The sequence below is a fragment of the Equus asinus genome, chromosome 14 (assembly GCF_041296235.1).
Source record: "Equus asinus isolate D_3611 breed Donkey chromosome 14, EquAss-T2T_v2, whole genome shotgun sequence".
Taxonomy (NCBI): domain Eukaryota; kingdom Metazoa; phylum Chordata; class Mammalia; order Perissodactyla; family Equidae; genus Equus; species Equus asinus.
The window spans coordinates 3,476,609-3,504,223 of NC_091803.1; the positions used below are offsets into that span (position 1 = coordinate 3,476,609).

The window sequence follows — 27,615 nt, forward strand, 5'->3', positions numbered from 1 at the left end:
AAGAGAATATGTAGTAAGTACATTTAAAATTATTAAAGACTTCCAGTTGTAAAACGAGTAAGTTCTGAGTAATCTTATGTATGGCATAGTGATTATAGTTAATAATAGCATATGACACACTTGAAAGTGGCTAGGAGAGTAGATCTTAAATGTTCTCACCACAAAAAAGAAACAGTAATTATGTTACGTGATGGAGGTGCTAGCTAACACCATGGCAGTAATCATTTTGCATATATAACTGTATCAGATCAATACATCGTACACCTTAATCTTACACAATGTTATATGTCGATTCTATCTCAATAAGGCTGGAAATAAATATTAAATTCTTAAATTTATTAAAAGAAAGAAAACTTTAAAGATTAAGATACTGTTTTTTAAGGCATTTTTTTTAAGAAAAGACAAGTAGTACACAGTCATAGGAAATAAAACACTATGATTGGGGTAAAAAGCAGTTTAGACACTGTTAAAGAGAAAATTACCAAACTAAAAGCTAATACGAGTAAACAACTCAAAGTACGGGACAAAGACACAAAGATTGAAAATATGATAGAGAGGTTGAAAGATATAAAGAATAGAATGAGAAAGTCCAACTTATATCTAATAAGACCCAGAAAGGAAAGAGAGAGGAAATGAGCATGAGGAAATATGCGGAGAGCATGACTGAGAAATTCCAGAATTGATGTAAGACATTGTTATCAGACTGAAGAGGGATGAATCCAGAGCAGAATAAAAAAATAAATAAATCTACACCAAAATGCACTTTGCTGCTACTGCAAAATACCAAAGCCAGAGAGGAAATCCTAAACCCATTTGGAGCAAAGGCACCTTACCTACAAAGGCAAAGCAGTTTGAAGCCTCAATATTAATGAAAACGTAGCAATCCCTGCAAAAATAAACATCAACATTGCTCAAGAAAGTCTCTTCAGTTATTGTGTAGGAGATCATACGAGATCGTCTGAAGGAAGCAGAGTTGGAAGAAAACATCTGGAGTGAGACTTTGTATCTACAAAAAAGCGTAATGGGTTTGTTTTTGTCTTGGTCGACAAAAACCAATGCAAAGATGCGCACATCTGGCTAGAGGAGGATCGCGCAGCCCTGCAGACAGAACTGCATCGATTTCAGCATCGTCATACTCATCCTTCACTTGCTGAGAAAGTTTTTGATCTAGAGGAAGCCTTGTTCTTGCCACTTAAGCTTTGCTTTGTCAGCTATCCCATTCTTTCTGCTTTTGAGGATTACGGCTTACAGAAAATCATTTTTTAGTTTTTACTTAAATGTTTGTTCATTTAGAAATTTTGGTCCAGCACCTCTCTTACTGAGAAGAAGAGAAGAGCTTTGGCTCAGCAGCTATTTTCATCACAAATTGAATAGAAGGGTTATTGACCTTCATTTCATGATGTGGATGATTCAGATTCTAGGTATTTTTAATGCTGGAAGAGTGGGCTCCTCAGGACCCCTCTTGGGCTGATCTCTCCTCCAGGGGTACTGGTGCTCAGGTGTTGGTCCCCTCCATCTGGGGCATTCTCAGCAGCCCCTCCAGCGTTGCTGGTCCTGTAGGGCTCTGGTACCTCCACCTCTGAATGGAGCTTCCAGAACCTTCTGATACAGGAAGCTCCTCGCCTCTCACTGGCAAGCCCCTCCCAGGCGCAGCAGTTCTGATGTCTTGCCTTCCCTGGTTCTGCTGAAGTTGGACACACACCATCCTTGGCACAGAAATCTGCTCTCAGGGAGCTGATCCTGTCGGGCCCTGCTCGGCATTTTGAGGTGTGGGTGGGGAGTCGGGGAAGGTAGGGAGGAGGGTAAAGGGGTTGCCAGCACCGAGTGGTGGAGCGGAGCTGATGGCGGGGGCATTGGAGAGAGCTGAAGAGGAGAATAAAACTGAGGCCCCATATCTGGAGCAAAGCATCGTCTCAGTGGAGACGGCGGTACCTTGGTACTGAAAAACAGCAGCGCATCCAGGCGGGCCGAAACCCATTGTCGGGAGCACGGAGCAGAACGTTTTGAGCCACATGTAAATGAAGGTTACTGCTTTGAAGTGCCATCTAACTGGTTTCATGACATCTTATGATTTATTATGATGTATTATAAGGATAAATGAGGCTTAAGAACCGAAAGAGACGACGTGAGGAGTAGCAGCGAGCTGAGCAGGGAGGAATCCTGTAGAGGAGAGGGAGCCAAGGAAGGACAGGGTCAGTGCTTGAAATGGTGTCATTTTTAATGAAAGGAGAATGTCTAAGACGGCCTGAAAACGTAAGATGTTAGGTTGGAAAAGGAGTTGAATCTACTTCAAAATAGATAACGGGTGAGATTTTTTTCCTTCAAATCTTAAAAACATAAATACTTTGTAACTAAATGGCAGATTTTATCCTGGTGGAACCGGCCTCAGCTGAAATTTTAATCTTGAACGCTGCCGTTTTCCCTGCCTCTCTCCTCGTTAGAGGGCCAGCCACATTGTAAGCGCCGTGTCTGAGTTGCTATGATTACCAGGTTGCCCTCCCCCTTCGGGGCCGCAGCTGGCCCTCCAGTAAATGGTGCACATGTCACCACATGGTGGGAAATCGGCGTTCCTGGGAGATCTAGTGAGAGCTGGGCACCGACCGTTTCAAAGAGTGACCCGCGGGAAGCAGTTAAGGATTGGAGAGGAGGACCAGTCATGTTGCTATGACGATGGCCTGTCTTTTTACGGACAGGGACAGAGTTTTTAGAACACAGCTCTAATATCTTGGGCATACAGTATGTTTGGGGTTCTCATCTTATTCTATATAAAGTCAGAAGATAAAGTAAGGGGATCATAGGCTCACATTTTCTCTTAATGACAGTGGCTCCTCTAATACATAGTTGAATCAAGCTACCAGTTTATCACTCATTTTTTAATAAAATACGCATGTATGTAAGCAATTTCCTGGCAACTGCCATGGTGGAATTTAAGACACTCCGTGGGGGCCCCCTGGCAGGCACAGAGAAGGTGAATGAGCGCCGTGGAGCCACCGCTGGAAGGCACTGAGCACACAGAGTGGCATGTGTGACAAGCATCCTTCCCCTTCGGGGAGGAAACTTGAAATTATAAATATTCTTTTTCTGTGACACTTAACTGCTCCAACGAATTAATATTATTTTGTTGAATGACTGAATAACTGAAAGAATGACTCTCAACTGACACATTTGGGAAGAAAAAGTTTATCTCCCAGGTGCAGGCTGACCAGCGTTCTCTCTCTCCAGAAATACAAGGAGGGTCCGTGTGCTTGGTACTGACAGGCGCGAACAGGTGCCTTTGCCGCTGTGCGGGCACACTGGCTGACCTGCCCTGGCAGCCGATCTGATGCCCGTGTTCTGGAGATAGTCAGCGGAGTAGGTAGAGAACGGGAGGGAGAAGCTGCAGCCTCCTGGGCTGTCAAAGCAAGGAATTTTCTCTTTCTTGGAGCTGGCAGCTGAGGTCTCTGCCCTCTAGGATGCCCTCCGTGACTTCCCCTGTGGGGACGAAGGTGGACAGAGGTGGGTGCCGAGTGCCACCCCCCCACCCCCGCCCCAGGCTCAGTGTTTCCCCAGCGTCTTGTCCTGTTAGGCATGACCACTATTCCCTCCCTCACCTTTGTGTTCAGAACCCCCAGGTGTGGGAGAGACCCAGTCAAGCCCACCAGATAACCCAACAGCGCTTCTTCCCCCGCATGCGTGAATCCCGGCACTTCCTCTCAAAGACCGTGTTAGTTTCCAAGAGCTGCTGTGAAAAGGCACCCCAAGCTGAGTGGCTCCAAACAATAGAAATTTATTCTCTCAAAGTTCTGGAGGCCGGAAGTTCAAGATCAAGGTGTCAGCAGGGCTGCACTCCCTCTGAAAGCGCCAGGGGAGGGTCTGTTCCAGGCCTCTCTCGCAGCTTCTGGTGGTTCCTCGGCTTGTGGCAGCGTCACTCCAGTCTTCCTGTGGCGTGCTCCCTGCCATGTGCATGTCTGTCATGCACGTGGCGTTCTTCTCATAAGGACCCCAGTCGTATTGGACTAGGGGCCCGGCCTACTCCACTAGGACCTTGTCTTAACCAACTACGTCCACAACAACCCGCTTTCCAAATAAGGTCACGTTCTGAAGTATCGGGGATGAGGACTCCAACATGTGACTTTTGAGGGAGACGCAATTCAACCCATAACAAAGACCAGATCACTTTGGTGTAGAAAATCTATGGATTTTTGGAGAGCAGTGTCACTGTGCAAACCGACGCCACTTTCTATATTCAGACAAACTGACCAACAGCTACCTTCACAGTCTCTTTGCTACAAGGAGGAAGTCCTTATGAATGGGTGAACCAGTGGGTCTGTGGATAGAGGGGAGAAAGCCCCCGGTGGGTGTACTGTTTCAGAAGTGCATTCATGCATCTCACTGTTCATAGAGCCGTGGTAGGCCTGCCAGGGAGAAAGGGGACTGCACTCCCATATGCCGGGCCCTTCACAGCATTTCATTCCATCCTCTTCCCACAGGGAGGGTGGTGAGAGTCCCATCATTTCACTTTCATCAGAACAAATAGCTATTGATCACCTGCTAATTGCAAAGCCGAGTGCTGGGCCCCAGGATGGGGGAGAGAAGATGGGCTTGGAACATGGGTGGGCTGGACCTAAGCATTTCACAGATGGGACGGCCGAGGCACAGAGGGGCCGAGCAGCTCCCCCAGGTCACACAGCTCAAGATTCTCTGAGTCTGGTCTTATCCAGAGCCTGCGAGCTTCTCACTTCCCTGTGTGAGCCTCAAGACCTCCCGGCGTCAAGTGGCGATTTTGCCACTTAGTGGTAACCGAGGGCAGGCCACGTGACCTCTCAGAGCCTCCGTCCCCTCATCTGCAGGTCATCTTGAGGGTTGAATGAGGTGCTGAGTCCTATCACGGGTTACATACTTGTGAAAGGCTAGAAACTTGAGGTGTTCGCCTGGCTTTCGACCGTGATGGCTCTGCAGGGTGGTGTGATCAGACCGCGGCTGAGGGCTGCGCTTTCCTGGGTGCCTGTCCTTGAGGGGTGCGGCCCTCACTTTGCCGGGGGCCTCTCCAGGTCCACCATTCCCCGTCTGAGTGATGTTTAAAGTTTAAATGGGTCCACGAGAAAATTCTCGAAGCAAATTGAGATTATCTAGAATATAAAGTCCTTGCTTTTGAAGTTTGACCGTTGTCTTTATACACGTTACATCTGAACCTTTGCAAACGTATCAAGACAAATTAGTTCAGTGACCTAAGTCAACAGAAGAGAATAAAAACATTACGTTAAGGGCACGTGGGTCAAGAATCGCACCGCTTGCCTCCATAGGCCCATCTCATTGTAAAAGAAGTGTTCATTTAAATGGAACGTATGCACTTTCCTCCAGCCTTAGTTTCCCCATCTGTAGAACAGGGTAGTCATAGCTACCTCATTGGGTTATCGTGGGGATTAAATGCGACTGTGGATCTGAAGACGCTGAGCACAGGGGGGTGCACGTCGGGAGCATACAGTAACCCTTCCCTCCCCCTCGTGTGGACCTCACGTCGCCGCCTCTCCAGCCCGCCCGGCCCCTCACCAATCCCACATTTAGAGATGTCAGTGAACTGGAGTCCGACGATGCGGACTTCCCACCTGAGAGAACAGTCTGCGGTTCCCACAAGTTCATATAAACCCAGACGGAGGAAACCATTTCCTCGCTGGGTGGACTCAGGTGAAACTGAGCTCCTCAATACCCAGGATTTGTGGAATTTGTTGCTAATATTAAGGAGATTTACATTTCTGTTATACCCCTGCACTTTAATCTGATCACAACAAAGTGCTCAGAACACACCGCTGTCTCAAGGACGACTTGATTATTTGGCTAAAAATTGGACCTCTATTGTAGGAGCCTCTAGACTTGGGTGCCTGTCTGTTTAACTCACTTAAATCTATTTGACTCGTTCTCTGCAGTTCCTTCGGCCGCCCCGGAAAACGTGTCAGCGGAGGCCGTCAGCTCGACCCAGATTTTGCTGACGTGGGCTTCGGTACCTGAGCAGGACCAGAACGGGCTCATCCTGGGCTACAAAGTATGTGCTAGGGCAACCTTCCTTTGCTTGAGCTGTGACAGTGCCACCTCATGTCACTCCCCCAAACCAATGAGCTTGTATTTTCTTCCAGACCTATCCACTGGCCTGTCTCATGCTTTTCCCATCAGTTGTCTCATCTAAGCCTCACTGTAGTCTGAGGACTAGGCGTTGGTAGAACCTCTCACAGAGGCCAAAACAAGGCACGAACGGTAGCCAGCTGCTTCCACTCTGAGCCTGTTTCCTCGCTGGTCAGTGGGAGTCATAATGGTAGTGAGCTCAGAGGGGGGATGTGAGAATGAGGTGGGGTACTTTATAAAGCGTGCCTTGCTCATGCTAGGTGCTAAACGTTGTTAGATAAGTGCATGCACATCTGTCCGTGTGTCATCACCACCCTGCTCAGACCTAGGCAGTGCCATCAATAGCAAGGGTTGACCACCTCCCAGCTTCTCCAGGAGCCGTTTCTGGGTTTAGTCTTATGTGCATTTGCCCAGACCCTTAAAAACCTGCTTCTGTTTTTGTTCCATCACTTGGGTGATGAGTCTTTCTCCTCCTTCTGGTCCTCAGCTCACCTCCCCCAGGCAGCAGAACGAACGTTCCTGGCACCGGCCAGCAAGGCCACACTTGTCTTCTGTGCTGCCACACGGATTTGCAGCCTGTCTCCTCTGTGCTTTCCTTAATTTAGATCCCTAGTCTCTGCTTTCCCCACCTGTTCTCATGTCTCTCCTCCCCTGGGCATTCTAAAGGCTCCCTTCTGGCTCCATCAGACATGGCGATCCCACTAGACATGGCGAGCCCATTAGACATGGCAATCCCACTAGACATGGTGATCCCACTGGACATGCTGATCCCATTAGACATGATGATCCCATTAGACATGGTGATCCCACTGAGCGGGTTCAGTGACCAAAAGGCCACCACATACCTGGGTCCTGGAGAAAAATACTTGCTCTGCTACTTCCAACCTCCTCGCTGATGACCTCCTTCTTCCCCAGCCTTCAGGGTCACTGGCCTTAGGGACCAGTTCAGGGAGGGTGAGCTTTGAGTGAGGACTCAGGAAATAAGGAGGAATAGGCGAGGCCGGGGAGGAGAGCATCTTAGTATGGCTGTGCCTGCAGCGTGGGCAGCAGCAGATAGCCCAGGGGGCCCGGAGCCTCAGGTTCAGGAAGAGATCAGCAGCTCTTCCGAGGCAGGAATCCAATTTCCCTATAAGCTGGGAAACGGAGAGGGCTGCTGGCTCCTTTTGTAGGAAGCAGAATGTCTCTGCGTTCATAATTGAGCCCTCGTTTCAGTGGCTGTGGTTGGCACGGCTGCCTTTGGGTATCTCAGATCTTGCAAATTACAGCCAGGCAGCCAACTCATTGGCTGGGTCATGACTCCAGCTCCCCTTCCACTGTGGGGTATAATTGCCTCATTGCCATCCTGCCCACAAATGCCAGCGTATAGAAATTAGATCCACAGGCTTTCCATACTGTGGAAAGTGGCTTTTCCACTCTCCCCTCTGTGGGGGAGAACACACCTGGCTGGTTCTTGCCTTGTGGTTGTGAGCCCCCAGTGCCCGCTGAGGCCCCCTCCTAGCACACTGCATACCCCTGACCACCATGCGTGTGTGTTAATGCTCCAGATTCTGTTCCGGGCCAAAGATCTGGATCCCGAGCCCAGAAGTCACGTCGTGCGAGGGAACCACACGCAGTCGGCGCTCCTGGCAGGTCTGCGGAAGTTTGTGCTGTACGAGCTCCAGGTGCTGGCCTTCACCCGCATCGGGAACGGCGTGCCCAGCTCGCCCCTCATCCTCGAGCGGACCAAGGATGACGGTACGCCTGCGGTTGGTGCCCCGCTGTCCCCCAGGCTTGCTTTAACAATCCGAACAATGGGGATGGTTGTCATTTTCAACTTAATTTTCACACTCCTTTTTTTTTTTTTTTTTTTCTTTTTTCAGTTGAAGAAAACAAAACAAAATTGTTTTTCAGTCACTGAGCGTTTATATGGCCAATTTCAGCCTGGAGTGAATTTTTACAGCCTAATTATGCACCTATGCAGAATTTCCATCATGACTCTGCCATAGGCAACACCATAAAGGCCAGGCAGGCTGGGGCCATAGACCATCAGGCTGCTCCTCTCGGTGGTGTCTGCTAAGAAATCCAGCCCGACCTGTGCGCCTCAGTTACCTCCCGCTCTCGTCGTTTGTGTAATAAGAGATAATTAGAAGTTCCGCTATAGAGTGTGGTGGGCTCAGGCTCCCAGGGAGCCCGGATCCTGGGCTTCCAGCCCTGAATAACAAGTATAGCTTGGTGGCTTTGTTTTTATGGACGTCTAAATCATCAGTAAATATGTTTCTCCACTTTGCAGATGTCAAACCCTTAAAGGTTAGCTCTTTCACATTTCCGTTATTAGACAGACTATAGCGAATATGGCAGGGGGAAAAATACTGATCTTCCCCCAAAAAACCACCCCAGGGACCAGAAGCATCTGACAGAAGGGAAACCACCGTAGATTTTCATAAGCATCTTTCCTGACGTAACTAAATTAGCCCCAAACGGACTCCGAGCGCTGAGTTGGAACTTTCTCTCTGTTTTACTCCCCTCGATGAGAGGACAAAGCCCGCGAACTGTTCTGTTGGTCTTTCCCCAAACACGGAATCTCAGGGCAGGTGGGGATCCAAGATGGAGAATGTGACCTGCAGGTTATTTTTTTGCAAACTGTGTGCAGCTGGAGTGTGTCCCGGGGCACACAAAGGAAACGTGAAAGGGGCATTGTAGAAACTGTTCCTCAGTTCTAACTGTGCCTTCCTAAGTGTAGGCTGGCAACTCACGGAATGATATTTCTTCCTCTTTCACAGCCCTAATGCGAACACGTTTTTCCTCCCCCTCATTTCAGTGTGATCCAAACCATCACCCTTGGGGATGGCGCCAGGGATCGGCGCCACGTCAGACTGACATCAGAGTTTGTGCGAATTGGTCCTGGCGTGTGGTCCTGTGGCCTCCTTCCTAGATTTATTTTACCCAAACACAGAGGTCATGATACACGTTTAAAATTTAAAATACTGTTCTCAGCTTAATAGCTGGAGGCAGAATCGTGGAATGACTGTAACACACATTATTTTATTTTTGCATTGACTGTTCCATGCCCATTGCCTCTTGCCTGGGAATCAATCAGTTATTAACTTCCGGCAAGAAGTCCTGATACTGGCCACACACTTACCTATCCATTTAAGTAAATACATTTTACGAGGGCAATGACCTTATTATTCAGCAGTGCCACAAGACATAACTGCTTTTTAAATTATTGATGCACTGTACCACACAGGAGAATTATTATACGCATTTGTGAACATCAACTCTTAATTTTCTAGGACAATGCAGGCGAGGGGTAGTGTGCGGAAGAGAAAAATCATTGATTATACACATTATTTCATCAATAATTGTAACCTCCATTTAGAGTTGGGAGGGACCTTAGGCTGTCTTCTTTATCTAACACCTGCTTTGCAGATGTCAAGCCCAGCAAAGGGATCAGCTCAGACTGGCAAAGTCTTTACTCTCAACTTGATGTACACTCTGCTATGCCATTTAGCCGCTGGCCCACCAGCTCCACGTGACTTAGGCTCACAGCACGCCCAGCCGAGTTTACGGGCGCTGCTTTCGAAACCTGGAAAGCGGATGAGCTGGATTCAAAATAAGGTGTTTTCTCAGCATCTTTAGGGAGCCACACAGAGCCAATTAGATGCCAAAAGGCATTTGCCTAAAACTTCAAGTGTTTCACCCGTGAATGGCAGTGACTGTGCTTGGCTTGCCCACAGAATCCTACATAACTTTGTCATTCGACCAAACAACATCCCAGCGCTGCCTGGATCACACACGGGTTGCCTTTCTTTTCCTTCAGCGCCAGGCCCGCCGGTGAGGCTCGTGTTCCCAGAAGTGAGGCTCACATCGGTGCGGATCGTGTGGCAGCCCCCGGAGGAGCCCAACGGCATCATTCTGGGTAAGGGCACGGCCGTGGGGAAAGAGTTCACAGCTCAGAGAGAAATGACAATTAGATTGATTTCGTCTCTTTTTATTAGATGTCTAAGAAGTTAAAAAAAAACCCCTCCTGTCTCCAGCAGCCTTTTCTGGACTGAGGGACGGCAGACCCCTCTCCTGGGGCGAACTGTGAGCTGTGCTCTGAGGTCTCCTCACAGACCGAAATTTACATTTCGTTAACCCAGGATTTCTTCCATTTGTTCACGGTTTGCAGCAATACTTCCCTTCGGCTCTGAAATAAGCGGGCTGTTTTGACGTGTGTTTGGAAAACAACAGGCTAGTTTTTCACAGAAGTTATAGACCTGGGCTCTGCTCCCAAGTTTCTGGAAACATCTTTCTTTGGCTGCCGAGCTTTCACCTAATCCTTTTGAGAAGTTTCCAGAGTGAGTTGTGTGCCTTAGGTCCCAGGGTTATTGTTTACTTTTCACTTTTCATTCAGAGGGGCAACTCTGATAACGTTGATGAAACGCCTTAATTTTTCCTCGTTCCCCAAAGGCAGTAAATTTTATTTTAAGAAATCATCAGTTCAGGGCTTTCTGTACACCGGGCATCCTGGGCGAGTGGGAAGCGAGGCGTGAATGAGATGCGCCCTTCTTGAGATGCTCCTGGCGCTGTGCGGGGAAGACAGTAATAATACAGGGGGCTGGGTAATGTGATGGTGTTTCAACAAAGGTCCCGCGAGCGGCTCCTCCTGGGTGACGGGGGCTTGGGGAGTGGAAGGCTGTTTTCAGGCTACATCTTATGAATAAGTGGCTTCCAAAGCCTTGGAGGAAGGGAAGAGAGCATCCGCTCAGCCAGAACAGAAGGCCTTTTGCCTGTGGGAGTGTAGACAGACCTAAGAGTGGCGATGTGGCTGGGCTGGGCTGGCCTGGGCCCAGCCCGGAATCTCTGCTGTGCCATGGAGAAAGTGGCCCACAGGCCCGGGCTGTTCAAACTTGGCATCTCAGGGCCAGGGTCCCAGGCCTGGTCTATTTCTCCAGACCCAGATCAGCACTCAGATGAGGCATCTACCCATTCCTAGCCCACAGAAGAGCCCCAGCTCTGTTAGCTGCTGTCCTAGTGATTTACTGTAAGATTATAAATCTGAGCTTACAAATAGCTAGTGAAATCCACCACTTCACTTGCTCTTGATGTTAGGATTCTAAGATTTGGTTTGAAAAAGGATTTCAGTTCATTAAAAAAAAAAAAAAAAAAAGAACTTTGAAAATCTGTGCTGAGGGCGGCAGGGAGTCACCGATGAGGCTGAGCAGCAGAGTGACATGATGGGATTTGTCTTTTGGATGGTGACCGGCAGCCATGAGAAGGGCCAGCAGAAAGGCAAATATTTGTCTGTCGAGTGCTGCCTCGTTAAGATGGGGCCTGGGGCACTCCCCTGTCATCTCCGCAGGACGGCTGGCCGTGGCCCTCCTCCACTGGCCTCTTCCTGTCTGCGATTCTCGGGGTTGCTAGACAGAAGTGTTTTGCTTTGAGTACAGCATTTCTAATTAGGAGCTGCAGGTTCTTGCTGCTAAACTCACGACGAGCAGCTGTAGAAACCTCTGTGAATGTGTGCATTTCAGATCCTGGCCAGCCAAGAGGTGCGGGCCAGCGTGTCTCTGGCCCTGCACCCTGAGCTCCAGCCCCAAGGGAGGGAAGTGGCCTGCAGAGCAGATGGCCTCACAAAAGGGTTGCTGGAGCCCACACACAGGCAGGGTCTGCCCTCACAGCAGCGCCCAGGCTGCAGCCTGTTCTGGAACACACAGGGCTACATCTGATTGCCCATGGATGTCCCCACCATCCTGTGACACGGGAAATGTTTTTAGAGCATAAACGTGGAATCCTGACCTGTCGCTTACGGGCCCAGGAGTTTGCAAGCATGGTGTTCTCTGTGAAGAAGCAGGGGCTCCTCGGGCTGCTGAGGAAGGAGCCCTCCCCGGCCTGGCCTTGCAGCCCCGGGCTCCCACCGCCACCTCTGTCAATACTCGGGGCAGGTCCTGACTCTATGGTCATCTCTGTGCCCTCAGTGTAGCCGTCCTCGGCTGATAAGAATCAGTTCTGACAGTAGGACTGCAGGGAGATGCGTAGGAGGAAAGAGCATCTCGCGTGTGTTTCTCTCTTGCTGTGGACAGACCTGCCCTGTGATTCTGATGCCGGGACTTAGAACCACTCATCCAAGGTCCTCCTTGCAGACAGGGGGACTTCTGACCTCACCAGCACTAGGCGGTGGTACTTGCCTGGTCCTTTGCCAGGAAAGACCCCCTTCCCAAGCCTCTCTTCGTCCTTCGAGAATCCTGTGAGATGTCATCTCTACCTAAGGCTCCCTCCACGTCCATCACTACCTGGGTTGGGTGCTCTCCTCTGTGCTTCCCCAGCCCCTGGGCCCCCATCACAGCGTGTCTCTCTGTCCAAACGAGACCAAGAGCTCGTTGTAAAATCTTGTCACTTACTTTTAAGGGGGTCTCTAACGTTTGTTTTCCTGATTATAAAAGTGCTTATGGAATTCAGGCCACAGTGAAATACCGTCTCACATTCATCAGATTTAGAAGCGTGGAAAGTCTGGTAATACCCAGTGGAGATGAGGACGTGGAGAAACAGCGTTCTCAGATGCTCTCGAGAGGAATGTGTGCTGGGACAGCCGCTCTGGGGAACAGTCTGACACTATCTAGGAAAGGTGACGTGTCCACTCTTGATGTCCCAGCAGCTCTCCCCTTCTTGGTCTTACACCCTAGAGAAATTCCCACACATGTGCCAAGCAGAAATGCACAAGGATAGTCATTGCAGAAGCGCTTTAAGTAGCAGGAGAAAGAAAGAACTGGAAGCAATCTAAATGTCTGTCAATAAAGCAGCAAAAAGGTAAATTGTAGGCTTATTCACAGGGCAGGAAACCCTGGAGCGATTAAAATAGTGAACGAGATCTATACGTATCAACGTGAGTGAATCTCACAAACATCTGGTGAGTGAAAAAAAGCACGTTGCAGTATGAGAATGTTTCTGTGCGTTTAAAAAACTCTGCAGACATTACTCTCTATCATTGATGGGTACACAAGTAGCGAAAGTGTAAAAATGTGGACAGGAGTACACCCTGAGCTGAGACTGGAGGTTGCCTCTGTGTGCGTCTGTGTCCTCATCTCCTCTTCTTCTGAGGACGCCAGTCATGTTGCACTGGGCCCACCCACGTGACCTCCTTCACTACCTCCTTAAAGACCCTGTCCCCAATAGTTTCACATTCGGACATCCTCGGGGTTAGGACTTCAGCATATGAATTCGGGGGACACAACTCAGCCGTCACATGCCCTTGACCATCTTTCTCTTGGGGATCCATCCTTTCCTTGCCGATTCCTAAGTGCTCTTTACACTTTGGCAGCATCATACGTACCAAGTGACTGAGCACCCTGACCCCGTTTGGTGCCATGACACGGGGTAAGGACCTTTAGCTCCACAAATATTGACGATTATAATCATTAAGAATATTAACTGTCATATATGTTGCAAAAGTTTTCCCTTTTAGTTTTGGTTATAGTGACTGTCACGTAAACGCTACGTTTTTACGTCATCAACTCCGTCTGTCTTTTTCGTTGTGGATCATGTAGTTGCCGCCGTACTCAGACAGGCTTCCTGGGCTGGGATGTAAAGATCCCCCAGGCCCCCTAACAGGGCCGCCGTGTTTCCCCCCGTTCTTCACCCTCCCTCCCCACCCTGGACGTGGAGAGCCGTAGTGTGAAATCCAGTCGGCAGTTACTATCGGGCACCGTGTCCACAAGGGACATCATGGCGGGATTGTGGCATGCGGGAGGGTTGGCTCAAGGTTTGGCCTCTTCAAGTTACAGAGGGTAAGACACAGAGAGAAAAGGCAGAACAGCCACTTGGCCTCACCTCTCTCAGGATCTGACGCAACCAGCTGTTTTCGAGAAGCTTCCTCTGAAGCCCCAGGCAATTATGGTGGGCACAGCTTATATGGCATGCGTCACTGTGGCCTCTTGTATTCTCTCTGTGTTTAGACACTGCGTTACAGACAGGCCGAATGGCAGAGTGGGCAAGCCTGCGGACACAGCAGCCACACTGCCCGGGTTCTGTGCCTCAGTTTCCCCATCCCTCAAAGGGGAATAACATCCGCACCTCCCTCGTAGGGTTAAATGAATTGTGCCTAAGGAACTTAGCACAGCGCCCGCCACATAGGAAGTGCTCGATGAACATCAGCTTGGATGCCATGGTTATGGGATATTCATCATTTCTCTTGGACAGAGGGCGCTGGAGGCCCTTCAGAGTCCGGGGCTGGGTTCAGGGCTTCTGTTTCAGCGAGACGCTGAGCACAGCGTCAGCATTTACCTCGTATTCACCAACGGTGTGTTGCGTGGATTTATTCTTCATCACCCTGGTTGCTGGACCAGAGGCTTCATGCTGACGAGAGACGGAGAGAACCTAGAAAGGCAGTCTAGGGGCAGGGTATAGGATGCTCCTAAGGTACCTTGAGAGGTTTGGATTTTGATCTGTATCCGTGGGGGCCAGTGAAAATCACAGGAACCTAGGTAAGGAGAGGATGGCATTTAAATACCCTGAGCCTTCCGACCACGGCAAAACAGATGCTAGATAAGACAGCGCCGTGTCTGCCTCGAAGGCAGAAAACATCGCATCTGAGCCTCTTTTGTTGTAGTGGCATTTAGTCGTAATTGTAACAAATGTTGTCTGGGTAACCTGTCACCTGGATATTGTTACAGCTAGCACACCAAATTGTAGATGCTGTAGGAGAGATGGGAAAACAATTTCTAAAGATTCGGATTGGTGTTCACGGGGGAGAAAGGAAAACATCCTTTTGCAAAACTCACTCTACATCCGGAGACCTTGAATCAATGTTCCCGCACGGGCAGCGCGGCCTCTGAGTACATAAACACCTCAGCAGCCCATGCTTTTGTAATCTATATCAAAACATGTTCTTGCATTTCCAAAAGAGATTAACAGCATGAGACACCGGCAGGCTCCTGGAGGGAAAAACACTTGCTTATTTGCGTAAATATTTTACTATGGAGAGCTTTTAGCATTTCGAGCCTTCCTTTGGGGGATGCGGTGGGAGCCACCTGGGTACCGCGTCCCTCCCTCATTCGCCACCACTCAGTAAATGCTGTTGAGCGAAAGTGACTCATGTGCTCCTCGCACCCTCGCGGGGCTCCCCCACCTCTGCCAGGGTGGAAATCTTCCTGCCTCCTGAGGGCCTAACATTTACCTTTAGCTTATTACAAAAGGCCTTGCAAGAACTCTGCTGAGAATGAGGAGCTCAAGTGACTAGAATCCGTGTTTGCAGATGCATCGTTTTCATCCACTGTTGCACTTCTCTGTTCCCAGCCCTCAAATGGATAAGCTATAAAACCAACAAGCCACCCAGCATCTGGGCTGGGCTGGCGCCGGCCTCCCAGGGCAAATCAACTGCTGTAGGTTCTCTGAACAATTCATCGGTGTTGGGGGGGCTTGTCGCCAGGCATGCCCACCAACAGTGGCCACAAGGGGTCAGCAGCACTGTGCCCCACTAGCGGCCTTTGCTTCGGGAACCTGAGCATCAGGGCCCCCCTGGCATGTTACCAGACAGGCAGCTCTCAGACGGAAGCCCCTGTTTGCTCAGGAAGCACACGGTCCATCAAAGGCTTGCATGCCCGACAGCGTCTGCACACAACCCTCCAAAATGGCTCTGGGCGTCAGTCTGCAGTCCACCCAGCTGACCGAGGCGCTGGGACCCCCTCCCACCAAAGGCCTCCAGTCTACAGACTTAGAATCTCGTTTTTGTGTCTCATGGTGGATGGTTCTGGAACTTGTCTGGTGTTTGCAGTGCACACCCTTTTTCAGTTCTGATTTTCCAGGTGCACAGCCTGTCCTGCATCTTCTGGGCGTGTTCAGAAACCGCTCTTACTCCACAGTTTGAATCTTCGCTTTGGATCGGTGTTGCCAGTACTAGGCCTTGCCCCTTGAATGCCTGTATGATCATAATTCACCCACAATCTTAAAAAGCGGGCTTCTCTCGGGCCACATTTTACGCCCACTATTGATGCTGCGCGTCCATTCCTCCGTAACACACACCACGGTCTTCTGACCTTGCATTGCTGAAATTCGACACGCTGATGTTTCTGATCTTGCTGTAACCGTAACTACATAACTAGCCTTTTCCACCGAAGCGCTCTTATCTCTCAACACCGTCCATCATTATTCTCTAAAAATGCAAGAACTAGTACTCAGCTGCTGCTTTTTGCCATTCATGTCAAGAAAAAGGCTCTGTTCTATTGTCCGTTGAGTCTAGGACATTTTAAAAACATGTCAAGGCAAGATATAAGTATTAATCTTTATGCTCAACAGACCACAGAATGAGGACTAGAGAATATTACGCTTATTTTAGAGCAAATAGGAAGGTACAAATATAACCTCCAGGCTGAGGGGTTTTCTCCCAGTGGCTCAGTGTGGGAACTGGATCAGAGGTAGAAATAATAACCCAGATTTCCTGCAATTAGGCTCAAATGGCATTGTGCTTTGCAATTTACATACATTATCTCACAGTCATCACCGAGGCTGCACCAAGTGGATATCACGGTCTCCATGTTACAGTGGCAGGAGCTAAAGGTCAGAGGAATCCGGGCTGCTCCTGCTGCAAGCAGCCCCTGTTCCACTGAGTCGTGGCAGGTGCACACCAGGGAATGTCACACAGTCATTCAAACTCATTGTTTCTGAAGGAAAAAAAATGCTTTTGATACGTGGTGAGAAGATAGCAGGATGAAAAACCCGTGTTTAGAGTAAAATCAGTTTTGTTTCAAATTCATATGCATAGAAAAATGATGACCAAGAAAAATCCCTGAGACGGTAACGGTGATGGCTGAGCAGTAAGGTCGCCTTGTCGTCGATGCCATGTGTGGTGTCCACTCATGGAGCCCAGTACTCGCCACCCCCACAGCCCTCTCTACAGCTTCCAAGGGGCCAGCCTCTGTGGCTGTGCCCGAGGGCTCTCTGCAGCTGGCCAGGCATTTGAGGGAGCTGCCCCCCACCAGCAGCCCTCGCCCACAACTCCTGGGAGTCGGTGGAGCAACGCTGCAGCCCCCTCCACCCACCTTCTCCAGAGCTCCCAGTGCGGCGGAGCCTCCAGTGCCCAGAGGGCTCTCCACTTCATAGCTCCCTTCTGTCAGCTCCTTCCCTTCCTGGCCCACTTCCCGACCCCTCTCTTCTGTTCCTGAGTCACCTCCCAAATCAGCCGTTGACTCTGGGCCATCTTGGAGCCGGACCCTCAGGATGCAGGCAGGAATACCCGTAGAATACAAGGTACCTCGTGTGGGGCGGAGCCCCCAGCCCCTCCACATGCCTGCCCCGTGTAGCCAGCTCAGTGCTCGTCTCCTGGCTAGTTTATCCAACAGAGACCCATGACGGGCCCATAAAACATGACATTCAGGGTGTCCTTGTCCTGGTGTCACTTCCTGTCCTGGCACAGTTACCCTCCCTTGATGTCCTGGCTGTTTCAGACAGCAGAGTGCTCTGGCGTGCGGCTCAGCCAAGGGCTGCTTGCACTGCGGTGGGCGAGCCAGCCTGCTGCTCGCAGCATGTCTGTCCTCTCAGATCCGCAGCTGTGGCTCCAGGCCCTGAGACAGGGCACGTGAGCCCAGCTCGCCTGACCGCCTTCCTGACGCGGTACCCCAGGGCTCTGCTGGACAGCCACTTTCTGAAAGATCACGCCCTCTCCAGATGAACCGTCCGTCACCCACGGAGCTTCTGCTTCACTACTGCGCTTAAGCCGGGCCCCTGGCACCACGATGAGCCTCTCGCAGTTTCTAAATGCTTTGCGATTTCTTCCACTCTTTCTCGATCACCTTGAAAACATCCTGTTGAGCAGCCAAGCTGTTTGCTATTTTGTCTCTCTTCTCTTCAAATTGTCCGAACCCTATTGTGTTAGTAGAGCAGGAACGAGCGATGGAAACATCAGGGCCTCTGGGGAAGCATTGGGACTCCAATGCCAACAGACCCCAACTCTGTCCTCGGATTACTGTGTGCCCCCCGCCCCACCCCATCCTCAGGTGTAAAACGGAAACATTAATACGTGCCTTGTGGACTGTCGTAGGCCTAAATGTGACAGGTGTACGAGCCTGACTACAGAGGGGCCATTAGTGGGGCTAACTGTTCCGCTATCCAAAGCTGGAGAGGAGAGGCCGAGAGCCGTACTGGGGTTGGGACTTGCCCATGTGAGTAAAGACTAGGCTGGGTTAGGACCCAGGGGCCCCTGACATCCTGCTATGTGGTCGGGCCCTCTGAGAGAGGAAGAGGAGTGAACACGGAGCCACATGAAGGAAGCCTGCATGGGGCGAGGCGTGGACAACGTCAAGGTCCCTCGGGGTTGTGCGCCGGGGAGGATGGGAGGGAAGAGGTGGAGCCGCTGAGAGAAAGTGGACCCGAGCCAGCAAGGCGAGCAGAGATGACTCACAAGGCAAGACCAGTTCCCATTTAATCCCCCAACTGTGCGATTACAAAGATGTGCCTTTGAGCAAAGTCTTGACTTCATTGCAGGCTTGTTAACTCTAGCAGCAGAATAATCTGGGCGGAGAAGAAACACGATAAAGATGGAGCGACAAGGACAGCACATCTGTAATTGTGTCCTGTTCCCGAAAGTGTGTGATTCCTCGTGAATTCAGACGTGTTAGGTGAAAGGTGGTTGAATTAGTGAGGAGCCTTAGCTACACACACGCGACTCCAAAATACGAAGGAAGGAATGACGGGAACTCAGGCTGGCTGCGTCAGGAGGCCTGGGAAGGCCCACGTCCACTGCCTGGCAGGGCCGGGCTCTGGGGCTCACTGGTGCTTGGAGAGCGTGATGGAGCTGGGAGTTCTGCCTCCCGTCGCTGTCCTAGGTACGGGCGTGCTTCCTCGCGCTGTGAGGAGAACCCTGCTCAGCTTCGTGCTATCCGGAAGTTCAGTGTGTGCAGAGGCCCGAGTCCCAGACACATACAAGAGTCTGTTCTAATGCAGAGTGAATTCAGCTTCTTTGGGGAGGACTCTCCTCCCTTTACCACTAGTTCTTCGGATGGCTGAGCTCACTTCTGCTGGATCACGCATCACTCTTGAGGGCTTTAAAATAGTCTATTTGATCATGTTCTTCTTATTGGTAATGTCCATGTCTGCCAGTGTAGGCTTTGTGCTTGATTATAAAGCTCGGTTTGTCTTTGTGAAATATCTTTCCTTAGTTTCTCTCTTTAGTTTAGGAATATGCATATGACAATGACATTGGTCAGCTGCTTTTTGTACTGGGCACAGACTGGCTTTCTTCCAGTGGTCAGGTGGAGGTCAGGGGTCATTACCCAGGCCCCTGGCTGAGCCCGGTCTTATATGAGGCCAGCGTCAGCCTCTGTATATGAACCACATTCCCACGCGGATGACGCTGCCCTGGGAGAGAGGCCGGCCTCCACCCAAGCTGTGATCTCTCCTGTGTGCCGAAAGTGGGCATCTGCTGAGAGCGGACATCGCTATTCACCCGTGGTCCCGCTCCAAGTGCCGACAGCATCAAGATAATAATGTGATTTGTAAGGCCGGAGGAACATATATTGAGGAGGTTACAGGCGATGTAAGAACATTGGTTCGCCTAACTTCATATCCGTGGATGTCAAAAGATATAGTTCAGAATTAATAAATCAGAAAACAGAGTTATGAAAGTATTTAAAAATATAAAGGCACATACTCAGAGAGAAATAAAAGAAATAATAGACCTAATCAAAGCTGTGTGACGGAGGAGGCGGAGGCAGGAGGAGGGGAAGCATGCTGGTTTCCCCATCGCTCACAGTGAGGAGTCGATAGACGCCGTCCGCAGAATGAGGAGATTGAGTGGACCGCATGAACTGTCACTCTCACGGTTAAGCACTAGAAGAGCCAAAAACAGATGATAAACCTTCGAAGGATCAGAAGGGGAAGCAGACATCTGACAGAGCAGTGCGACCACAGAGATGTTAACAAGGAAAGCAAAGCCAGGACAGGATGCATGAGGTGCTACTGTGGGCATAAAAGAAGAGTGCGCCTTCATAAACACTCTTACATTTCCGTAGTCTTAGTTCTTGCCTGAAAGATACACAAGAAAGAAACCGGCAACCATGCCTGCCCGGACAGAGGGGTCCATGCGGCATGGGGCAGGGCGCAATGACACTATTTATCTGACACTTGGGTACTATTTCTGAGCCATGTGAATATAACACAATTCCAGAAGTAATAATAAAACATTTTAATGTAACATTTTAATGCCTTTTTTTAAAAAACAAGGCAGCTTAAGCCCAGAAGTTTTCCAAGACGAATATTAATTCCATGAGAAGAGCTGCTGTTCGCAGTCAGCAGGCAGCCAGCCAGAGACGCTGGAATTGGAGGAGTCCCCCGGCCCCCCAGGAAGCGGAGGGTGTTGGGTGACACACACGTCAAGGAGGAGCTGCTCTCATGCAGCACCTGCTCTGTGCCGGCTCCATGCAGAGCACGCACCATACTCATCGAACAAGACCGGGCCTGACAGAGCTGGGGGGTCCCTCCTGGGGTGAAGTGTCTGTCCCCAGCTCCTAAGCGGCCTGGTGGGAGCTGGACCTGCCTCTGTCTGTTTCACGTCCCTGTGCTGCCTGTGGGGGCGGAGCTACCAGCCCTCAGGCATCTGTGGAACCAGCCCAGCGTCATGCCTGGGTGAGGCCCTCGGGATGAAATTCTGCATGTGGTCGGGATGGAGAGACAGCCGGAACACCAGGCGGAAGACTGCAGGGGAGGCAGCATCCTGTGGCTGTAGAGAGTGGAGAACTGGCCCTGGTTATTAATTTGTAATAATATTACAACCCAGAGTGACCTTGCATGAGTGCTCTGCCTGTGCCCGGTCCTTACTGCCATCACCTCCCTCGATCCACCAGCAGCCCGCCAGTGAGGCATTTCCTGTTGTTCTGCCCCGTCACAGAGTCTAACACACTGAGACCAGAGAGGCCACATCACCTGTTCACAGTCACAGAGCAAAGCCTTTGGAGAGCCTGCACTGCAGCCCAGTATTTGCGCCTCTGAAGTGTGTGATTGTCAGGCCCAGCACTCTGCTTCCCCTTGGGAAATATGCTCCTACCTGGTAGGCATCCAGGGACACATGGTCCAGAGTAACCAGGACCTAGCAAGGGGGCTCTCCCTCTCCTGGAAGATGGGGGTGGATGTTTTCTCTTCACAGGGACAGTATGATTCGGTGGAAAGTGAAGACTTTGGAGCCAGACAGACTCAGAGCTCCAGTCCCGGCTCTGCTGGCTACTTCCTGTGTGACCTCAGGCAGCCTACTTACCTCGAGTGCTTTGTGGCAGAATGAGGATGCACAGAGTACCTGATGGGACCATTCATTGTGAGGGCTCGGAGGGCTAAGGACTATTGGGAGTTCAGCAGGAAGAGCTCCACTGCGGTGGCTGCAGTGACTAGGTTGTCCTCATTCTCAGGATGCTAGGTGTCCAGGGGTCTCAGAAGGGTCGGGGTTGGGTTGCCTTTGCACCTGAACTCCAGACTGTCCCCCTGCGACTAGGCAGGGAGAGAAAGGTGGGAGGGAAGGTCCAGGAAGAGGGCTGGCCGGGCATCTCTGGGCTGCCAGTCATTGGTCAGTGAATGGGGAAGGACAGTGAATGGCCCAAGGCCAACTGGGCCACATCCGGGAAGCCCAGGGATAGCCAGTCACCATGGTGGGGAGAAGAGACCAGCAGAGGCAGAGCAGCAGCTGTGACGGCCAGTCAGGGGCCCGAGTTCAGGGTCCTGCAGACACCTGGGCCTAGAAATGGCCATCATTGTGGCCAGGGCAGGGCATGCCATCCCCCAGTCCATGTGATGATAGTGACAGGCAGTGGTGAGGGGCTAGGGTGCACTCTACGTCTGGCCCCATGGAATCGTCTTCCTGGCCTCCCATGGGGTGGGCGGGGAGAGGCTCCTTGCGTAGTTGGACAGTGACAGTGTGCCGGAGCTGGGAAGATGCTAGTAAGCTTGGTCCCGGTGGAGCCAAAGGACATGGGAGAAGCAAGACCAGGAGCAGAGTCGAAAAGACCGAGGGTGGGCAGGCAAGCTGGGTTGGATTACCGAGGCCCGGTCACCGTGGCTTCATTTCTGTAAGTGGCCGTCCCAGCCCCAGGAGGACAGCATTCAGCTCTGCTGGCCGGGTCCCCACGAGTCCCTTGTTGAACTTGATCCGTTTGGCTGTCATTAGTGTTTGTGGATGTCGCAGCACCCGCCACGTCTGGTTTCAATCAGCGGGAATGCGGCTGGACCACGATTGTCTGTGGGCCCGAAAGGATGCTGTGCGTGCTGCATCCAGGCTAGGTCTGCATGCTGGCCCTGCCTCTTTGGAGCGGGGAGGGGCTGTGGTGTGGCCTGCTTGGAGAGGTTGGATCCACCCCAAGCCCTTGGTAATCAAGGAGCTTTGAGAGATGTTCTGAGCGCGGGCCCTCCCTCAACTGATTAATGAGCACCCTCCCACTCCCTTGGTGGGAGAAAGATTGTTTAAAGTGGAGCCCCCAGTTCAGAGCCACCACGGTGGGGCCTCCAGGGGGGGTGGGAGCAGAGGAGGGGCAGGAACACGGGGCGACAGGAGGAAATGGATGTGCGCCGTGCATCAGCTCTGCCCTGGAAGCTGGAGATCCGCGGCAGGCGGGGCAGACGAAAGAGAGGAAGGATAAGAGATGTGAGAGCCAACTGGCACTCCACCGCCATGCCGCCTGCAGCAGGCCATGCGGTTGGAGAAGGGCACTTTTGAGAACTTCCCAGCGGGAGGCACTGCCCTGGGCCCAGGCAAGGGGAAGGAGGTGCAGGTGGGCGTGGAGGAGGGGCAGAAAGAGTGATGAGCACTCTGCACTGCCCCATCAGAAACACCCGCTGGACCCTGTGGCGTTCTCTCGGCGTGCCATGGCCACAGGGAAGATGAGATCATTTTCACATCTTGTTCCTGTGAAGGATGGAGAGGGGACAAGTGTGATGGGGGACCGGCTCTCTGAGGCCCTCCGCTCATCACCATGGGCTTGACTTCCCTCTCCAGGGGCACGATGTCTAAGACCTAGTGAGAAGTGCCGGGTGAGGAGGGAGACAGCAAAGAAGCAGAGGGCTGTCGGGGTTCCCAGGGCAGGAGTGATTACAGGGTGGCAGGAGGGGGTTGCCCGAGAGAGTGTAGGAATGCTGACCGAGTGGCCCTCCGTGCCCCGCCCACAGGCTACCAGATTGCCTACCGCCTGGCCAGCAGCAGCCCCAACACGTTCACCACAGTGGAGGTCGGCGCCACGGTGCGGCAGTTCACGGCCACCGAGCTGGCCCCAGAGTCTGCGTACATCTTCCGGCTGTCGGCCAAGACGAGGCAGGGCTGGGGGGAGCCGCTGGAGGCCACCGTCATCACCACTGAGAAGAGAGGTGAGACCTGAGGCCCCGGTCCCGCTCACGGCCAGTAGGGGGAGGGGGACAGGCTCGAATGGGAACCAGGGACATGGAAGGCATGCAGCCTCCTCGCTCAGGCCCAGTGGTCTGCGCGGCGGGTGGCTGTGGGAAGTGCGGGTTTATGAAGCACCCACTGAGCCAGACCTGGAGCTGGGCGTGCTACCATAGCATGCCTGCATAGCCCAGCGTTTACCACATGCCCCTGCTCTCACCGAGGCATGATTGTCCAGGTTTAAACATAGAGACGCAGTTCAGAGAGGTTGTGTAACTGGTCCAGGGTTGCATAGAGTCATCATGTTTGAGCGCAAGCTCCCCCAAGGCAGGCGCCTGGTCTCTGATGCTCAAAACCACAACCCCAGTTGAGCAGGCGCTCAGTGAAGATGTTTTCCACCTGGCAGTCCTAGAAGGAACTGTCTGTGTGGTCAGCCCTCTGCTCCGAGCACTGAGTGGGTCCCGGATGAGCATTGTCTTGGTTGATCCTCACGAAAGCCTGGGGAGGAGTGTGGTGTGAGCCCCGACCTGCGGGAGAGGAAGCTGAGGCCCAGATAGGGGGTGTCACATGCCCGGAGCACCCCGCTGTGGGCTGGGATGTGGATGCTCTCGGCAGACCCCACGGCCCACTCCCCCACAGAACTCTGCTGCGGGCTCCGAGGCACGTCCTCAGCCTCACTCTGGAATCTGCCTCTGCGGGCTCCTTCCTCCAGGGCCACTGCGCAGCGCCTCTGACGTACGCAGCTCTGGCTCCAGCTCCAGGTTCTGAGTCATGGCCAGACCCAGAGATCCTGGGGAAAGGGTGACTGGAAGGAGCTTCAGGCACAGCTGGCAGGAACCTCCGGGAGCAGATGGTCTGTCACACTTCTCTTCCAAGAGTCAGCAGGTGCCCAGGTGCTGGAGCCATGTGACCTCAGGCAAAGCCCTTCCCTTCTCTGTGCCCTGGTACTGACCTGCAGCATTTGTGTGAAGCCCTCAGAGCAGTGCTGGGACGCCCAAGAGTGTGTGCCACTTGCTGTCAGTATTACATCAGAGCTGCCCTGGGGGCAGAGCGGGCACAGCTCAGAATGTGAGCTGGGCCATTGCTGCCTTCGTGATACTTTGTGACAAGATGGATAGTAGACAATGTGAGGGAGCTGTGAGTTGAACCCAGAGTGCTTGAAAAACCCTTCAAAGGTCCAATCTTCATCTAGAAGGTGGGAGGAAAGGAGACTGGCTGTGCTGAGCTCTCACTGCCGATCTGACCATCTTCGAGGAACGTGGTCAGCCCGGTGCTTTGTGTTGGGGAGCTGCCAGGGCCTGCCTTCTTCCCACAGGCCCAGAGCAGCTGGCCTCGGCCCCTGCCTTCCTGCACAGAGTTGATGCAACCCCTTAGGAATCTCCAGCACTTTCTGAAGTAGAGGGAAAGAGATGGGTTTGCCTGACTTAAAGATCTGGGTGGAGGTATTAGCGGGAACGCCTTTTAGGAGGCATCCTGCTGCTAATGGGGATGGGGTCACGCCCCCCCACGCCCCCTCCATCCCACCCCATACCCCCACACCACCCTGTGCCCCACCCCATGCCCCCGTACCACCTGCACCACCTGCTCCTCAGGCCCATAGTGTTTAGGAGATTCCCACCAGGGCCCGCAGATGGTCAGTCCTTGTGGCTCCAGAAAGGGGAGCTCAGGAGAGCTTTGCCACTCGCCACGATGTCCAGAAGGGGGCCTTTGAGGCAGGAGAGGGGACGCGGGACCATTGCTGGGGGCGAGGAGAAATGCTGCAGCCAAAGCACGTGCCTAAGGAGAGGAGCACCGAGGAGTGAGATCGAAGGGCTCCTCAGAGGCCCGGCACCGCGGGGCCGCCAGTCAATCGGCGCTTTATTACAAGCCACACATTTTAATCAGAATCAATCATCTTCATGATAAACAATTAAACAATTATTCCTCCCCCTCTGGAGTTTCTCTATCGAAATCGATGGCCTGAGGAGGCACAGCGATGGAATGGGCTGTGTACTCAGAAGCTGGCCCGGCCATGCCTCCCCAACCCGACAGCCACGGGCCCAGAGCCGGCAGGGATGGCCGGGCGCTCTCGCCCAAGGAGGGCTGAGCTCGAGGCCTCAGGCTCAGGGTGTCAAAGATGCACTGAGCCCAGAATCAGAAAGAAAGAGAGCAGGCCCCCAGGGGGTGTGCAGGAGAGCCACTGTCACTCAGAGATGCCTGCACTCAATGGCACGGTGGGCCGAGGAGCATGTGCTGTTCCCCTCTGTCTGTCTGTCTATCTCTGCTCTGAGGGTGGAGCATTCTGGGAACAAGCAGGGATCTCCAGTCCGATGCAAGCTAGGGCCTGTGCAAAGGCAGCTGTGGGAGAGCCGCACATCCCGGTGGAGCCAGATTCTCCAATCCGTGCCGCAGCACTCCTGGGCACAGTGCACCACGGTCCGTTCCCCTGGCGCCTTTCCTGGAAGAGCAGCTTCTCACATGTCCCTGGTCTGTCCTCTCGTTTGGTTGCAGAGAGACCGGCGCCCCCCAGAGAGCTCCTGGTGCCCCAGGCAGAAGTGACAGCTCGCAGTCTCCGGCTCCAGTGGGTCCCAGGCAGCGACGGGGCCTCCCCGATCCGGTACTTCACTGTGCAGGTGCGAGAGCTGCCCAGGGGAGAGTGGCAGACCTACTCCTCGTCCATCAGCCACGAGGCCACAGCCTGTGAGGTCGAAAGGTACTGAGAGAGGCAGAAGGACCCTCCACTGGGGAATGGGGGCCCTGCTCCTTCGGGTGCCAGTCCCAGCCCTCCCCACCTGGCTCCTGCCCACAGAGTAGGGAGTCTGTGTGGTCCGAGAAGATACACCACTGAGAGCTCATGTCTCTTCTTCTAATTGACACGCCCTGTACCAGGGACCCAGGATTCCTGCAACCCACTTCCCCAGGCCCACCCGAGCCTCTTCCCTGGGTCGGTCCTTCCGAGCATGCCCTGCCCAGCTGATTTGCACACCCAAGGCCTCTGGAATTGACGAGGCACAGATGATGGAGATGGTGAGCCTGGAAGTGGGGACATCTCTGAGAGGCAGATGCTGGGGAGGGGAGAGATGTGGGGACAGGGTGGTCCCAGCTGCCGATGTCACAGGGCCGGGAGAGTGGGCCCTTCTCTTTGTGCTCGCTCTCCAACTCAGCAAGGCAGACAGATTCCACCTCAGCGCTGGGGTTCGTTAGTGATGTCTGATAGGGAAAGGGGGGTGACCCCACAGAACAGGAGGACAACCCACCATTTATTCAGTTGTTCAGTAAACTGCTGGGTCTGAGGGGGCAGGGGAGTGCTGATGGTCGCAGCCAAGCTCTGCAGGCACGATCTCGTTCGGTCCTTTCACAGTCCCACCCCTCCTTAGGGCTGGGAGGGGGACTGAGGCTGAGGTGGGTGAGAGAGCCGCCAGGGCCACACAGACCTAGTGAGCTAGATGGTGGGCCTGAGAAGTGACCCCAGGTCCTCCGCCCTCTCCACCAGCCCCAGGCTGCACTGCTCGGCCCAGCCCATGGAAGCCCCGGTCTGTGAGGCTGCAGGCCTGCCTGGGGAGACCCGCCTGGCATCTGCACCGCGCTTCTTGTCCGGCCCTGAGTTTAGTCACTTCCCGCTAAGCTCCCGCTCTGGGGCGTGGGCAGGGGCTGCTCAGCACTGAGTCCCACTGTCTCTGGGGCGGGTTCTAGAGCCCTCGCTGACCTTGTAGGAGAACAGGAGGCTGAGGCCACGGTCTCCCAGGCTGGCCGAGGTTCCTCTCATCTTTTAGACTCAAACTCCACGTATTTAGCACCTACCATGCCAGGCACTGGGCTAGGAAACGCCACACATACTAGCTCATTGAATCTCCATTGACTCTCCTTGATGGGCCAGCGACGGAGAGACCATCGTCCCCATTCTGTGGATGGAAAACGAGCGTCAGACATCAGTAGCTTGCCTGTAGCCCCCAGCCCAGCCAGCCAGGAGCATGCATGGAACCTCCCGGGAGTGTCCCGACCCTCCTCACTGGCAAGGCCACCCCGCTCAGCTCCGGCATTCTGCTGAAACCACGCACGGGGAAAGAAGCAGACCGGGGGGCTCCTGGGGCAGCCTCGATCCTCAGGGACCCCCAGAGGCACAGTTCAAGCTTTGGAGTCAGGGGCTGGGGTTGGAGTATGGCTCTGTCACTATCTCCTAGATGTGACAACAGCGGGGTTTAAAGAGAAGAGGGACCCCCCTCCCTGGTTTGAGG

The 27,615-nt window shown here is 52.7% G+C and overlaps 1 protein-coding gene across 3 annotated transcripts in view; it reads left to right on the forward strand.

Annotated features, from left to right (window-relative positions):
* Positions 1 to 27,615, forward strand: part of SDK1 (sidekick cell adhesion molecule 1) — an 865,901-nt gene that overhangs the window by 750,194 nt on the left and 88,092 nt on the right. For all 3 annotated transcript variants that reach the window (XM_070484134.1, XM_070484135.1, XM_070484136.1), the window contains 5 exons: positions 5,904 to 6,019; positions 7,641 to 7,830; positions 9,896 to 9,994; positions 23,191 to 23,385; positions 25,892 to 26,093. In XM_070484134.1, the coding sequence (XP_070340235.1) occupies positions 5,904 to 6,019; positions 7,641 to 7,830; positions 9,896 to 9,994; positions 23,191 to 23,385; positions 25,892 to 26,093 (802 nt within the window). The remainder of the gene's footprint in view (positions 1 to 5,903; positions 6,020 to 7,640; positions 7,831 to 9,895; positions 9,995 to 23,190; positions 23,386 to 25,891; positions 26,094 to 27,615) is intronic.